This window comes from Mixophyes fleayi, chromosome 3, assembly GCF_038048845.1.
Source record: "Mixophyes fleayi isolate aMixFle1 chromosome 3, aMixFle1.hap1, whole genome shotgun sequence".
Taxonomy (NCBI): Eukaryota; Metazoa; Chordata; class Amphibia; order Anura; family Limnodynastidae; genus Mixophyes; species Mixophyes fleayi.
The window spans coordinates 212,415,784-212,433,695 of NC_134404.1; the positions used below are offsets into that span (position 1 = coordinate 212,415,784).

The 17,912-nt window shown below is 35.1% G+C and overlaps 1 protein-coding gene across 1 annotated transcript; it reads left to right on the forward strand.

Annotated features, from left to right (window-relative positions):
* The first annotated feature begins 1,038 nt into the window (after positions 1 to 1,038).
* Positions 1,039 to 17,168, forward strand: ARG1 (arginase 1). Its single transcript, XM_075203081.1, has 8 exons — positions 1,039 to 1,154; positions 3,603 to 3,675; positions 9,410 to 9,584; positions 10,767 to 10,926; positions 11,776 to 11,870; positions 12,565 to 12,669; positions 14,131 to 14,267; positions 14,699 to 17,168. The coding sequence occupies exons 1-8, from the start codon at positions 1,098 to 1,100 to the stop codon at positions 14,863 to 14,865; spliced, it is 969 nt and encodes a 322-aa protein (XP_075059182.1). The 5' UTR covers positions 1,039 to 1,097; the 3' UTR covers positions 14,866 to 17,168.
* The last annotated feature ends 744 nt before the right edge of the window (positions 17,169 to 17,912 follow it).

Below are 17,912 nucleotides of genomic sequence, written 5' to 3' on the forward strand. Positions count from 1 at the left end.
TAAAAAATTTCTTGAAGCTTATCCTTCCTTCTTTAAGATGAAAAGTGATTCATGGGAAATGCAGGATTGTCTGGTTGTTTATTGTTGTTCATACATACATTACATACATATAGTACATAAGAAATGCACAGGAATAGAACAAGTAGCATTCTGAAAAATGCTACCAGGACGCAAGAAAATAACAATAGGTTTGGAAAGACACAATGGTTACTAGTGTTAGAACCAATTACATATATTTAAAATTGCCTGTGACACCTAAGACTGATTTAAGGTTACCTAAGTGTTATATCTCTCAAGTCAAAAATATATACATAAACTGAGATGTTATTTCAAAAGGTAGCCTATATAGTATTTGGAGTACACTTAGCTATAGCATATAGGTGATCCTCTTCATGTGGATATCATGACCACACAAACATAGTATATGATTTGTCAAACAGTGATGTATCTACTAATTTAATTTTATAAAGTCAGATAATATGTCCCCCATCTAATGTTAGAAATATATTAAGAAAAATGGTGAGGGCAAATAAAGGAGTTCTTAGTAGCCTTGTATTGCTCAGAAACATACAAGGCAGGCAAAATAAATGCTGATGAGAAAACAAAAGGTCAGGTGGGCCCTGATGGATAGAGATTACAATACATTGGTAAAAGGGTGGAGCAGACACACAAAGGGGTATATTTACTAAACTGTGGGTTTGAAAAAGTGGAGATGTTGACTATAGCAACCAATCAGATTCTAGCTGTCATGTTGTAGAATGTACTAAATAAATGAGAACTAGAGTCTGATTGGTTACTATAGGCAACATCCACTTTTTCATACGCCGAAGTTGAGTAAATATATCCCAATGAGTGACTGTGACACAACAAACACATAAAATAAGTATAAATTGTACACTAATGGCAAGGTTTTTCAAGACTACATCACTAGACAAACAGAGAGTTGCAGCAGCTGATGCTTTTGAAAGGGAACATATTGCATAATTTTTGTTCCTGGGAGGAGATGTTACACCTCTTTCCTCACAGTAATGCAGAGTAGAAAGGTACAAAAGGAGAAACTTAACAGCCAGACATACACATAAGAGGAAGCAGGCACAATGAGTGGAAGAAAGAGATCAGTGGGAGTAATTGGAGCACCTTTCTCCAAGGGGCAGGTGAGTTTTTTCCCACAATTAATTCTTATATGCAGACATTACCACAAGATGCTATATCATAAATAGAAGCCAGCTTTAAAGATTGACATGCTATATTACTAATTAACTTAAACAAATTTATCTCTCCTGGTTGCTACATGTCCTGACTTCAAATCTTTCTTTTTCAGTTTATCTTTTTTTTTTTTTTTTACTTACAATATAAAATGACTAGAAACAAAGTACATGTGTAAAATTAAACAAACAGTTTCATAGCCACTTTTACCATTTGCTGTTACTATCAAAAAATATATAAAATGCCTTTATCTTCATTTTATTAGAAGTAATATACTGTGTTAATGTATTTCTCTAGAACAGGATTGTTGAACAGTGAAATCTGAAAACTGTGCTCCTGACAGTCATCCCTGAGTGGGAAGAGTGACTTGATTTATTAGCTGGATGACAAATGCTTCATGAAAAAGTGCCTAACAATATATTCTGAATTATAATATTTACTTTGTTATTACTATGTTGTCACTATTGATTATAATGTGGTATACAGGTATTTGCTACTGTGCAATACTCAAATAAATAACTGAGATGTATAGTAAAATATCCAGTAAATCATTTACTATGCTATATTTAGATGTTATGACCAGTATGAAGGGGCCATTGTTACAAGAAGAGACACAAAAAACAATTTCCATCAGTAAATGTATTTAAATAGTTCTGAATGCAAAGTAGACATTTTAAATGTACTGTATATATTTCCTATACTATTGTGCACCTACAATCCTCCTATTTATAGATTCTTGAATCTACAAAAAGGGAGCAGTGGATTGAAATTGGATGGACACAAATATAATCACTAATTATCTCAATGTTTTTTAAGCGTTGTCAAGGAAATACACATATTTATTTATGCTCTATTACGGTGCAGTACAATAGATATTCCATTTTTAATGTAGATATTAGCAATAAGTGCAGTAGTGACAATTATCAACAATTTCCAACTATTCAGTAATGTAAATTAATTTGACGCAAAGTTTTTTCAAAGTCAAGCCACAGTATTGCAAACTGGTTGGTTTTTATTTTGCGATGAGATGAAAATTGACCACTCTCCCAAGGGTCTACACATTTGCACATTCTGCAGATCAAATATGGGCCAGTATAGTGCGTGTGTGAGAGTGTATATATATATATATATATATATATATATATATATATATATATATATTTATTTGTCTTTAGCACTAACATGTTACATTAGACTTTTAATTTGGGCATACGTCCATACTTATAAACATACCCCTTATAGTGCGGACATTGTACCACTCTGCAGAGATGATGTGACCCTATTTTGTTAGTTTATCCATATAAACATTATTTCATTATCACAGAAGGTTAAGTGTTGTGAGTGTGTTAATGTAGGGACAATATTGTACAGCTTTTTTAGTGCACTATATGTAAATTAGTTGCTAGAGGGAGTGAGATGAGGCTGTATAGCTTCCATACAAATGCAAAATAAAAATCCATGTCTATAGGGCGTGAAACTAATACAGTTAATCCTGAAGTTTCTGCTGTAAAAAGGAATGCAAAAAGCATTGCATAACAATGTCCCCTCACTTTGTGTGACAGTATGTGATATGTGGCAAAACCAGCCAAAGCAGCTATAATTGAGTGGACTATTTATAACTCTGTTGTATTCTAGGTAATCTCTTTTGATTGGTCTAAGTCTAGGGCAGTGATGGGCAATCGGTGGACCTAGTTCCACATGAGGTCCTCAGAGCCTTCACCTTCGGCCCCCAACTTCCTTCCTGTTTTGTCAGATTTTATTTTTGTTTTATTTTGTAACACTTGTTTAAAATGCCTACTGATATGTTATTACAGACAGGTGTTTATTTGATTAAATGTATTGTTTTAATTTATTATTGAGATTAATGGTAATGCACTGCCCTTTTTGAAATGTAGAGGGTGCACAATGTGGCCCCCAAAAAAACAGTGTATTATTGTTTATATTATTATTTACTATACTGTGCATGTTTGCGCCTTTGTTAGAAATCCAAGTATATTTTGGAGCTCTTGCACACTGAAGAATAAAATGAGTAATTTATAGATATGTACAATCTTGGATCCTATAATTTCTGTGGCCATCAGAAACAAAATTATCTAGAGATTGAGCAATGTATATTCTAATATCCTTTTAATGAATTCCAACATTTGGAATAAGTAATCCTTAAATTTAAGTGGAGTAGTCATTTATTGTATTGTAGTAATCAGTAAGGATTTGAGAATTGAGAGGTACACTAAAGTGACACAAAACGATCTATGGTGATATTTCTCTCCATATTAGGACTAGCTGTACACCACAAATCTATATATTGTATATATCACATTCACTGTTTTATAACATGTTAAATTAAAGGTCATGAATTAAATGTTGCACAATTCTCATACATTTTTCTTTGTCAGCCAAGAGGTGGTGTGGAAGAAGGCCCAAGGCATATACGAGCAGCTGGGTTAATTGAAAAACTGGAAGAACTGGGTAAGATAATCAGACTAAATACATGAACATATACAATATGGAGGTTTATTTGTTTAGTTTTTATTGTATTTAGTCCAGTGCAAAAAAAAATAAAAAAATGTGTTAACTGTAAGAAAAAAATGTCATAGATTTCATTGAGTCTAGCTTTCTCTTTTTACATAGAGATAGAGCTTTCCTAAGGTAGCATATTGGAATAAATGTTTTTTTGTTTGTTTTCTCCAAAGTGCAATATTTAGAGAAAACTAATGAAAAAAAAAATTAGGTTATACATAACTCACAATGAATAATTTCTATTTGTGTTTATTTAAATTATGTACAAACAGGCATAAAGCTACTAAGGGAACATACAGCTACCTGTAGTGCCGATAATTGCTGTTGGATTTTGGAAAGTAAATTTAGATTCATGTACTAAACTGAAAAAGACCTTATGTATGGAAGGAGCCACTTGTGTTAGTTCATGCAGGCTTCACAAATTCAAAGTCACAACTGAAGAATCTTGTTTTAGTTTCACTCTGACACTAATGTGAATCATGATTTCAGATGAAGCTACTGTATATTATGACATCCACATTTCCTCCTACACACAGACATTTCTGACCTGACTCCACAACCTGGGAAATTTGCAATGATTTACTGATGTGGGTCTACGTCTGTTTGACATCATTCACCTTGCTGCAATCTAAGTAGACGTGCTAAGCACATATTTTAGCTTCCAGGATTGTGCAATATGCTGCAAGGCAACAAGAACTGTAGTATGACATAGTGTTTGCCAAATAGTTGATGCAATTTTTTTTTACCCTTTTTGTTTTATAAATACTTAACATTAAAATCCTACTTTTGAAGCAAGATGTTGTGATGTAACCAAGTGTATTCTGCTTGATTCATTCTTAGAATTAATAGTTTCATCACCTAGACATATATAAAACTAAATGACAAATGTGTACTATAAAAAGGCAGATCATGTCAACAATTTTTATTTTTTGATAATTTTCATTTGTGTTTGAATTTAAGGTGATCTTTTTCAGACAAAATATTGAGATAGCCTTTTCCTTAGACATTAATCAAATTTGATATGTATATACACATTAAATATGAATATATATTTTGTGTACTGTGAATATTAAGTTAAGTCAAATTTTAAATGGGAACTCATATCTACCATTGATAATAAGATTGTAATACATGAGTGGTGTGAAAACATTTGCACCATATATTGTCACTGACATTACCAGATAATATCTTTAACTATGGTGTCTATTTTGAACACACCTTGTCCATGCCAGAGTGTGGCAAAGATAATATACTTCACAGTTCTACATACATTTTGTTTCACAGTACCTAGCGCGTCTCTGCTTCAATAGTCTCTTCTTCCAGAAATTTACTAACATTACACTGACCACAAGTTCTGCCCAGTCCCTCCTAGATACAGCAAATAACTTTCTAACAAAGCACAGATATCAAACAAAACAAAAAGTATACCAAGACATGATTTGATAAAATGTAATGTTGAATGTTAACATGTAATACTAATATGTTTACTTTCTGTAAAAAATGTGTGTCTATATATTAGAAAAGATAATGCTCCAACTACTGTAAGTTATAAGGAACCAGTTAATCACCTGTGTTCCATGTCCTGTATAAAATCTCTTTGTCTGCTACCTTGTGCTTTTATATGGGCAAATCGGTGGTAATCATTTTAATGATTATCACTATTCCGACATGGAGAACCCCTACAAATAAAAACCGAAATTATGAAAAAACAATTAGAAAATAAACAGACTTACCTTCAACCCGACGCTGGACATCTCTGATGAAAGCACCATGCTGACAGTAAGTGATTCCGAATTAACTAGTGTTCGGCAGTGCAGGCTGACGTCATCGTGACGTCTGTCAATAGAAATTTAAAGCAGCAATGTGGTTAAGTGTTTAAACACTTATCCCGACATTGCCTCTTTAAATTTCTATTGACAGATGTCGCGATGACGTCAGCCTGCACTGCCGAACACTTGTTCAATTGGAATCACTTGCTATCAGCATGTTGCTTTCATCGGAGATGTCCAGCATCGGGTTGAACGTAAGTCTGTTTATTTTCAAATTGCTTTTTCATAATTTCGTTTTTTATTTGTAGGGGTTCTCCATGTCGGAATACTGGTAATAAGTAAATCGTACCCAACCCAGGAAAATATCTCCTCAGTGACTTCTAATATCCTTATTATACAGTAGGGTCCATTGGTCCGTACATTTATATATTATTACTTTTATAACTATTATTACAACTTTTTGCTGCCTTCTGGTAGAATAATAGCCATAAACTAAAGCTGTTCTTAACCTATATGTTAGCAAGACATTTCAGCTAACATCTAGGGGTATATTTACCGAACTGCGTTTTGAAAAAGTGGAGATGTTGCCTATAGCAACCAATAAGATTCTAGTTATCATTTATTTTGTACATTCCACAAAATGACAGCTAGAATCTGATTGGTTGCTATAGGCAACATCATCACTTTTTCAAATCTACAGTTTAGTAAATATACCCCCTAGTGTTTGTTTGAAAAGATAGTAGTCTACTGTCTCCCCCTTCCTTCTATATTGCAGGCAGCCGAGACTGATACATTTTTCTAATATTATTTCAACAAGATTGCAGCTCTCTACAAAATAGTTAACTCTTAGTGCAGCAGAGGAGCTGATCATTTTGAGAGCCTATATATACATAAACCAATCAGCCACTACATTAAAACCACTGACGTTTGAAGTGAATAACATTATCTTGTTACAATGGCAGCTGTCAATGGGTGGGATATATTAGGCAGCAAGTGAACAGTCAGTTTTTGAAGTTGATGTGTTGGAAGCAGGAAAAATTGGCAACCGTAAAGATCTGACAGACTTTGATAAGGGCCAAATTGTGATGGGTAGACTACTGGGTCAGAGCATCTCCAAAAAATCAGGTCTTATGGGGTGTTCCCAGTTTGCAGTGGTTAGTACCTATCAAAAGTGGTCCGAGGAAGGACAACCAGTGAACCAGCAACAATGTCATGAGCGCACGAGGCTCACTGATGCGCATGGGGATCAAGGGCTAGCCCGCCTAGTCCAATCCCGCAGAAGGCTAGAAAATATGGGGCTGCATAGCCGCAGATTGGCCACAGTGCTAATGCTGACCTCTAACACTGAAAGTGCCTACAATGTGCACATGAGCACCAGAACTGGACCATGGAGCAATGGAAGAAGGTGGCCTTGTCTGATGAATCATGTTTTCTTTTACATCAGATGGACAATCAGATGAGTGTGTATCATTTACCTGGGGAAGAGATGGCACCAGGATACACTATGGGAAGAAAGCAAGCCAACGGTGGCTGCGTGGTGCTCTGGGCAATGTTCTGCTGGGAAACTTTGGGTCCTGGCATTCATGTAGATGTTACTTTGACATGTACCACCTACCTAACCATTGTTGCAGAACAAGTACACCTTTTAATGGCAACGGTATTCCCTGGTGACAGTGGCCTCTTTCAACAGGATAATGCCCTACCACTCTCCAAAAGTGAACAACCGGTGAAACAGCAACATGGTCATGAGTGCCCAAGGCTCACTGATGCACGTGGGGAGCAAAGGCTAGCACATCTGGTCAAATCCTACAGAAGTGCTACTGTAGCACAAAAACTTAATGCTGGCTATGATAGAAAGATATACTAAGAATAATTACCAACGCTTAAGGTATTCACATTCCCGATCTGAATTATATCATCTCACAATATGGTAATATCAAACCTCAGGTGGTGCACCCAATACATGTATAATTACTATGAACAACAAGGAGTACAAAGAAGGAAAAACATGTTTAATTGGAGCACTCTGTGATTAATAATGGTTGAATACATATTAAAACATAAATTTTATTTAACCAATTAAAATGATTACAAAGTGTTCCCAAGAATTAACCTGAAAATAACTTGTAGTGAAATATTAAAAGTAAGTGTTGAAAAAGATAGACTGATAAAAAAAATTTTTTGTCAGAAAATGGCAGATATGCCGCACTGTGTTGTTGGTTGGTAAATATATTATTTTATATAAACATCAATATATGACTTCTTATTATGTGTCTATTGAAGTCCTTAAACTGTAACTAACATTTTAGCACAAATAAAGATGTGTAAACCACCTAATTAGTCCATGGTTGTTGTTTTAATTCAAAACATAGCGAGATTGTATTAGTGGAATATTGACAAAATTGTCACACGGACATACTAGCTCAAAAATATACTCCTAGAAAAATGTAAATATATAGATACCACCAGTGATAATAAGATACTAGCCATTGCCTATATATTTACATTTTCCTAGGAGTATATTTCTGAGCTAGTATGTCCATGTGACAATTTTGACAATATTCCACTAATACAATCTATGTTTTTAATTAAAACAACAACCATGGACTAATTACGTGGTTTACACATCTTTATTTGTGCTAACATGCTAGTTACAGCTTAAGGACTTCAATAGATGCATAATAAGAAGTCATATATTGATGTTTATATAAAATAATATATTTACCAACCAACAACACAGCGCAGCTTGGCGGCATATCTGCCATTTTATGACTAATTTTTTTTTTATCATTCTATCTTTTTCAACACTTATTTTTAATATTTCGCTACAAGTTATATTCAGGTTAATTCTTGGGAACACTTTGTAATCATTTTAAATGGTTAAATAAAATGTATGTTTTAATATGTATTCAACCCTTATTACATCACAGAGTGCCCTAATTAAACATGTTTTCCTTCTTTGTACTCCTTGTTGTTCATATGATAAAAAGATGTCAGAACACACAGTGCAATGCAACTTTCTGTGTATTGGGCTGCGAGTGGTCACAGTGTCCATGGTGACCCCTGTCCACTGTCGAAAGTGTCTACATTGAATACGTGACCAGAACAGGAACATGAAGCAAGGGAAGAAGGTGACCTGGTCTGATGAATCACCTTTTCTTTTAAATCATGTGGACGGCTGGGTGCGTGTTCCTTGTTTACCTAGGGAAGAGATGGCACGCTGACAGAGGCAGCGTGATGCTTTGGGCAATGTTCTGCTGGGAAACCTTGGGTTCTGGCATTCATGTGGCTGTTACTTTGACACGTACCACCTACCTAAACATTGTTGCAGACCAAGTACACCCCTTCAAGGCAACGGTATTCCCTGATGGCAGTGGCCTCTTCCAGAGGTCTGCCACAATGCAGAAATTCTTCAGGAATGGTTTGAGGAACATGACAAAGAGTTTGAGGTGTTGACTTGGCGTCCAAATTCCCTAGATCTCAATCCAATCAAGCATCTGTGGGATGTGCTAGAGTAACAACCTTGCAACTTACAGGACTTAAAGGACCTGCTACTAACGTCTTGGTGCCAGATACCACAGGACACCTTCAGAGGTCTTGTGGAGTCCATGCCTCTACATGTTAGAGTTGTTTTGTAGGCACAAGGGGTACCTACACAATGCTAGGCAGGTGGTTTTAATGTTGTGGGTGATCGATATATGTGCTGAGAAAATAGGTTTTAACGCATTGCCCATTCACTCTACATTCATTGTGCTTTTACTAATATAATCTACTGTACCGGAGGTGTGCATTAACACACAAGTAATAGGTCATGCAGATTAAAACTTTAGAACACAATGGTAAGGGTTTGAAATGAGATTCCCTTTTAAAAATGCTTAAAATTCTGAAACCCATTTTAATTTCTTTTGTTGTAGAGTATGACGTGAAGGATTATAATGATCTGCATTTTCCCGATTTACTAAATGATGAATCATTTCAAAATGTTAAGAATCCTCGCACAGTTGGACAAGCTACGGAGAAAGTTGCGAATGCAGTTGCAGAAGTCAAGAAGACCGGCAGTGTGTGTCTAGTCATTGGTGGAGACCACAGGTCTTTTAATATTTATATTTGTTATTAAAACACAGAAAAGCAAACATGAAAATGTTATTTAAACTAACTTGGCAGATTTAGATAAAAAAAAATAATGAACCAATCACCTGGGGTAAAAACTGCAAATATGCAATAGCACCAGTGAACTCAATTACAAGATTAAATGGTAAAATCTCATAACAATTATTATCTTAGATATGTAAGGTGCCACAGTGCTCTGCAGCGCTGTACAGTAAGGAAAATAGGACATACAAGGTAGACAAAATAAATGCAGACATGAAAACAAAGAGTATTGAGGGCCGTGCTCATTAGAGAGCTCACATTCTAAGTGGAAGAAAGCACAGCTGAAGAGGAGCAAATGTGGTTCAGAGTGCAGATTGGGACAGTTGTGAGGGTGCATTAGTGTGTAATAGTAATCAGGGATAAGTCACCTGGCCAATTACAGACACTTATATTGGGAATGACTTCATCTGTCCCGCATAAGTGTAGTTTGTGTGGCTCCATACTCCAAATAACATCACATCAGGGTCTTAGTCACACTTACCATGTCCGCCACTGTCACTGAAACAAGAGGAGCAAATGTTGCTTACAGTTAAGATTGGGACAGTTGTGAGGGTGCATTAGTGTGAGTAGTATAATCTGGGGTAAGGGAAGCTCTTACAAAAAAAAGAAAAGAAAAAAAAGAGATAGGTTTTCAGAGAGCATCAACTATATTATATAATAATAATATGCAAGTAATAATATGATTCAGTGTAGTGAAGAGATAATATCAACGTATGTTTAAATTGTACATTTACATGCTGGAAGTCATTCATTATTTTACTTCATAGGCAGATATTTCTACCTCAAAATTACTAATAAGCTTCATAGCTGATATTTGCTTGGGCCAATAAACAACCCTAAAATGACTCGACAATACAAATATATAAATTACAATATTTTAGAAATGTAAGGTCATTATAAAAAAATAAAAGGACATTGTAATGATCCATTTGACCAACTGTTGTTAATGCTTAACATAGAACAATGTCATACATTCAGTTATTTTGCCAGGAATTAAATTGTAATTTGTAACACAATGTTCTAAGAGCTGAATTTTAGCCACAGATGCACCCATGTCCCATTTCAATGTGTTGTGACATTCTATTTGTTTACCCCTATCCACTGTTTGTGCTGATGCAGCTTGGCAGTTGGGACAATTGCAGGTCACGCTAAGGTTCACCCTGATCTGTGTGTAGTTTGGGTTGATGCCCATGCAGATATCAACACTCCATTGACATCACCAAGTGGCAATCTACACGGACAGCCTGTCTCTTTCCTAATAAAAGAGCTGAAAAACAAGGTAAACAATTAATTATAATACACAGTAGATATTTTGTTCATGATTACCTGAGTCAAAACAGTCTATGTTGAAATTAATGATAGAGGTATAGGGACATGACGTAAATGTGTTGAGGGGATATCTAGCTAACCTGTTTTGTAGTAAAAGCGTCTTACTCTACCAAGATCAAAATGCCTAAATACGGTGTTCTCCAGGTGCCTGGATAATTTTCAAAGTGGGGGCTAACTTTTTTGGATGAGGTCAGGTACCCTTCACTGACTAAAATGTTTGCATGTTTGCAAGCTGTCCAGGCAGGGAGGAACAGTCAACAACCATAGCAGGACATGACAGATCATTCTCATTCTGCTAGTAAGACGTAGATAAAAAACCATCAACTCAATCTGGACATCCCCTTTATTCCTATTTAGACTTGTGCCACTCATAAGGAATGTTAATACTGGTGTAATGCATATTAAATGAGATTGAAGTTTTGAGAATTCATCTTAAACTCAGTAAACTAAGGATGGATGTATTAACTCAATACAAACAAACAACTTTTTTTTTGTTAAACAAGAACCTAATGTACTGACATATAGACACCACAAGGTGCTAGAACAAAAATGAAAGTGTGAATGTTATACTGAATTTAGAAAGAAATAGAGATTTCTAATAGCCAGGGTTTCTAGCTTCTGGAAGAGGGACATATTGGAAAAAAAAGGGACAGCGGGATTTTGGTCTGTCCCTCCACAGTAAAGACAGTCATGATGTATCTATGGACTTAAGTTATAAATTGTAGTTGTATTAAAAGGAAAACTTTTTTTTACTAATAAATCACACAGTTTAAGACACTACACTTTTTTTGTCTCTTAGATGCCGGAGATACCGGGATTCTCTTGGGTGAAGCCATGTCTGTCTGCTAAAGACATAGTATACATTGGACTAAGAGATGTAGACCCTGGAGAACAGTAAGTTCATTCTACAGTTAACACCCTTAGTTAAATGTATTTATTGCCTTTCCCTTACATTTTAAGGATCACAGCTCAATTCTGCCAAAGTTTTTCTTGTACACATTGACCATCCCTTCCTGGATCTCACACAGGGAACAGAGACACCAAGATCACAGTGAATTAAGCTGTTCTTCATAAACTGTGAACATTCAAGGATGTCCTATCAGTCAATAAGTATCCTATTGTAATTCAGGAACAAATGAAGACACTGTCATTTACAGTAATTGAGCTGATACAGTATAGTGATGCTTGCAAATTTATATTTTAAAAGTTTAATTAATATATGTTGTTTTAGGCACAAAATCCCTTTAATATATTATCTCAAATAGCACAAGTAAAGACTCATGCATTTGCGCCCTCTAAAAGATTAGGCAAACATCCTACTAAAAGTGAAAACAAGTGTGGGTACACATCTAGGGTTATATAAATAAATTAATGAATAGTTTAGTGGTGTGTTAATGGATAGATTATTAATGATGATAATAAAAAAACCAATAATAAAGCAAATATAAGTTAAACAATAAATTAACATATATTAGATGCATTAAATGAATCATTCTATAAGTTCTACCCTGCTCAATGTGCATGCAATGCATGTTATAAACAAATATAATGATTAAAAAAAGTAACTTGTATATCTCTTTTATTTTAGTTATATTCTGCAGACACTTGGTATCAAGAGCTATTCAATGTCTGATGTGGATAGATTGACAATTAACAAAGTGATGGACGAAACACTTGAATATTTAGTTGGCAAGTAAGTACTTGAATACAACATATTCATGAAAGGAAGTTATACCTGTTTTACATTCATTGGTTTTGTCATGCAACTAGTTCAATGGGGTCACTCTAGGCTTGGCCTTTGTAATGCATGTGTTAGGAGACATCAGCCTTGGGGAAAACAACTGCAAAATAACGGATTGTAAAGAAATATAAATGTTTTTACTTTGAAGACAAACAGGTATCCTCTTTTATGTCTATTTGCTTTAATACTATAGATATTGGGAAATATTAGATGTGGTACTGGGTTTATGGTCTTGAAACAAGTGACTTAGTGGAGACATTAAAGTAATGTGCACACCTAAGACTGGTGTGGTACATAAGTAGATCTAAACTAACATTAAGCTTTAAGCACATGTAACTAAACAGGAAAAACTATGACTTTCCCTAAAATTTGTAATTTGAAAAGAATGCATTAACAAAAAAGTATAGGAGTGCTGAAATCTTATTTAATGTGTATTCTCCTGAAAATAGATGGCCTAGAATGAAATGTGTCCACATCTACCCAGGATACTAAGCTATGTAGGGTTTTGAACACATTTCAAACTGGACCATGAAATGTCAGAAGAAATGTAATGTAAATAAATGCAGAGTCATACATCTAGTAGTTGGATATAACTATGCCACTTACACATTGAGTGGAATACAACTGGAAAAACAGAGCTGGAAATTGACTTTTGGGTACAAGTTGACAGAGGGCTGAATTTTATTAGCCAGTGGCCAAAAGACAAATAGATATTTATCTTGATGAACCAGTGAATTAAATGTGCTTTATTTTGTTGCCACTTTTTCAATGAATTAGCTGCCTGTTTTGTTATACATAAAATGCTGTACAAAAAAAAACAAACCTCCAAACATTTTAAGAACAAATATCTCAAAAATCACAGCAGGATTTTGTGACAAAAAAAAGCTACAGTTTTAACGTAAACACATTATTGAACATTACTAACATATTAAAGCTTGCATATTACTGTCAGAACTAGTGTTTATGCATTAAATATTCCTGGGATTCTATCCATATCACACATTTGATGTAAGCTAATGTTAAACACCCCTCCAACTGCTGTGGAGGAAAAGCTTCTCTATCTTATGCTGCAAAATTGGGCAGATGCCCTGAAAAGATTGGTGGATTTCCACATGGACAGGAACACATAAATCCCTGCAGGTTGAGGTCATGACTTGCATAATATGCTTTGCTATTTGATCTTTTTAAACCCATTTGAGGAGCCTTATGGTAAATTGCCATGACCAGTTGGATATCTATTTACAATATGCCATCAAAATGTACATAATATTAGTGTTGAAGAGGAAAAACTGATTTAACTACCTTTTCGAACATAGCAAAAAAAAAAAACTGCTGACATTCGTTAAGTAACTTATTTATCAACATACATATGTTTTATTTATTTTGCGTTTGTTCAATTGTGTATCTTAAAAGGAAGAAAAGACCCATCCATTTAAGTTTTGATATAGATGGCCTGGACCCCAGCGTGGCACCAGCTACTGGAACACCTGTCCATGGAGGACTGACTTATAGAGAGGGCATGTACATCACAGAACAACTTTACAAAACAGGTAACTTATAAACACCAGACATACTATACACTACTAGGTGCACAACACAAAAACCTAATGAGCCCTAATTTTAAAATTATTTTATTACAATGGCTGAAAGAAGTGGGGTGGGGGACTATGCAGCAGTAGCTGCTAAGAAATTTGCATCCTTCAATTCAAAGTTTCATTGGAGGGCAGTTGTTGCTCAGAAATAACAAATTTGGTATCTGAGGTTCCAGGAATGAATATTTGTAGCTCTCTTCCATAAGCATGTTTAGTCACCGATACAGGTATTTCTGGGGTGTCACAGACTGGAACAGAAAATTGTACTGTGAGCTAAATAAGAGTCTCACAAAGTAAAATATGTTTATACTTCATAATAGAATTCAGGATACTTTTTACTGTATTTTACATGCAATTTTCATTTACTGTGAAATATTTTGATGGTTTAGGATTACTGTCTTCAGTGGATATGATGGAAGTCAATCCATCTCGTGGAGAAACGCCGCGAGATTCTCAGCTGACAGTGAACACAGCTCTCAATATGATCTTATCCTGCTTTGGAAAAGCACGAGAGGGATTTCATGGATCATCACTGAATTATGCAGATCTAATCTAAACTCTAAATGTCTCTGTTATGTCCATGTCACACTCTACGTCATATTTTTTATTTGCTTATTAATAAGGAGTTTCTTCATTTTCTCAAGAAGCTTGTTGCCTGTAATAATAACAATTATGTGAATTAGTTTAATACATTGTTAACCTTTACATTCATTGCTTAACAAATGACAGCATAAGATAGGGAAACATAGCACAAGCGAGATTTAAGTTATATTAACTTCCCTATTTGTTAAAAACTTAGGCATTTACAATCTCAGGTCTGTTGATCTATGGGTCTTATTTTGTGTTTTATTTAATCTGATGTATATTAATGATGTGCTTAAATCTATTTTCAAAAAACATTTTTTCACCAATAGCAATTAATTAGAGCTCTTGGCTTTGTAAAACAGCTGAATAAAATACTAAAATGTTAAACAAGTTACTTCCAACAGGAAGGTTCAATAATTGACTTTACTGTTCACTGAGACACAAGGCTGGGTACACTCTACAGAATTTTCCAACCAGTGTGTTATCTACAACGATTTATCGAACGACTGAGAAAAAAAAAAGTCCCAATCAGTATGCCAGTTCATGTGTACACACTATATACGTTTTAAGAGATTTACCCTCACATCTGTGCTCGTCATCTGTCATAACCGTCGGCTGAGAAGATCATGACTCTGTAAACTCTATGGAGATCCTTATCGTGAGTGCATACACACTGCAGGATGGGAAGGATGTCGTTCCATAGCTGAATGAGATTTATAGTTCTGCTGAACAATCAAAATAAACGATGGTCGGTGCTTTGGAACGACAATCGTTCATCGTCTAAGTGTACACATTAATGGAATATCGGGCTGAGCAGTCAGGTGATTGGTTTGATACTTGGCTGAAAGCACTGTAGTGTGTACCCAGCCGTAGTATGCTACACAAATTTAAATGTGTTGTAACTGGACAACAGGTTAGGGAGAATCAAACTGCAGATAGTGCTTTGTATGCATATGTGCCCACGCTATAATTGGTAGCGCTGGTAGGGCATGTTTTTATTGTTCTGAGGGTAATTTAAAGGAAAATACACCATGATACAAAATCAGGGCATTATTTTCTATAAATACCCAGTAAAACAATGGAAATATTAAGTCAGAAATCTTATTCCTCCTCTTATTCATTTTGCACCATGGAGTGGCCATTGCCATAATACTTAATGACTATAGTAAAATTAAGCTCTAGCCATAAATTAAAATGAGGACAAAATTATGGAAGTATCACTTCATAATCATTAAAAGGCACTAAAAACTCTACAAATTTATTTAGCATAACACAATGTCGATGTACTACACACAGTTAAAACTATTTTTTATTTACAGACTATTAGCAAACTTCTGTCTTGTGAATGCCTTCCTACCCCGTTCTAATTTTGTAGCTAGCTGCTCCTCCAATAATGTCAGACTCTATTTGCCACTAGGCCTTACACCCAAACTATTGTATTGCTAAATGATTCATACTGTGCTGATACAGGTTAATTTGGTTGCACATGTGGGTTGTCAAATTGTATAAGCTTTTGGCACTTGGACCAAATCACATCCACATCACAAGATGACCATGCCCAAAAGTGGTCATCTTTCGTCTGCATTTACAATCATACCTGATAATAATCGGTTGGGTATCTGACATGGTTCTCGATGGGCTACGATGTTTGCATTAGACACATAAGGGAAAATGAAAACAAAAACAAGATTAAATGTGATACATTTAATACACAGCTGAAGACCTTTAATTATATCCTGTACAGATAAAGTAAATACTCGTAAAGAACAGATAATGCATGTCAGACAATATGCTTTGGGAGACTACAAGAAGTCTATCCTGCAAATGAAAAACATCGGTAAGCATTTTATTCCTTGGATACATACCTCTCCAACTAAGATATTTTTAAAAAATGTGTTCATGAATGTTAATTTTCTAGTTCTTTGAAAAGCCATAATTTCAATATTGTGCATTCAAGGTAATTCTCTACATGGCTGAGCTGCGCTGGTTAACTTAAGGTTCATCTTTGCGCTATACTTTAGTGACATTTATATAAATACTTGGAGTCTAGTCAGGCAACATTGCAATGAGATTAATTTACTAAGAAAATTTACCTATACATACTGTATGGCATCTTCGATTGTCTATGAAGATTGGTGGCGTTTATATTTTTGATTTAACAAGTAGTTACATCACCTCACTGAATTTATAATAATCTAACTTTTTGATATATGATCCTCTGCCCTATTTTGGTCCATTGTAAAACTAAAATGTATAATAAATTGCATCAATTCAGCATGTCTTGTTCTTTGTTTCGCAAATATATATGGTAAATATGCACAATAAAACAAGGTGGCTACAAAGTAAAGCAGACTGACAGTAAAGAAAAATGTGCTATTAGCAGTGAAAATGAACACTAGATTTATAAAAAAAATAAATAAATGGATCAATCTAAAGTTTGTCACCAAACTGTAGGTATATTAATGACAGTCTATAAAAATAACACCAACTACTTCTATTCTGGAAAATGGACATCTGTGTTACATTACTACCCTTTGAGTTAATGCTTTACCCACTGTAATTTTAGAGCATATCATGGGCCTGTCCAGGAGCTTCCTAACATAAGAGAAGGCTGTTTTTAGATGAATATTCTGTGTCAACACATGACCGTGTCATGCTCTAAAACACCAGTCACAAAACATTTACTCTGCTACATAAGTGGTATAATCCAGAAGTTTATCCTACTGAATAGAAGTAGATTATTATTGTGGACTCATCCCCAATGAATCATGGGCTCTCAATGGTTTGCTGGTACAAAGCCCATGTGGTAATGCAAGATCAAATGAATGCTGTAGCAGGAAAATTTAGCGTTACAACAATTCTTATCTATCATTCTGATTTGCTTCCAGACTGTCTGATCGCAGTGACCAATGACTTGGTCCCAGAGCCGTAACTAGGGCTGTGCGACAGGGGCGACCGCCCAGGGCGCAATGCTGAAGGGGGGCGCAATTTGGAAATATTTTAGGTTAATTTGGTTAA

Coding starts and splice junctions, on each gene's coding strand:
- ARG1 (XM_075203081.1), top strand. CDS start 1,098: ATGAGTGGAAGAAAGAGATCAGTGGGAGTAATTGGAGCACCTTTCTCC. Junction 3,676..9,409: donor TGAAAAACTGGAAGAACTGG/GTAAGATAATCA, acceptor CTTTTGTTGTAG/AGTATGACGTGAAGGATTAT. Junction 9,585..10,766: donor GTCATTGGTGGAGACCACAG/GTCTTTTAATAT, acceptor GTGCTGATGCAG/CTTGGCAGTTGGGACAATTG.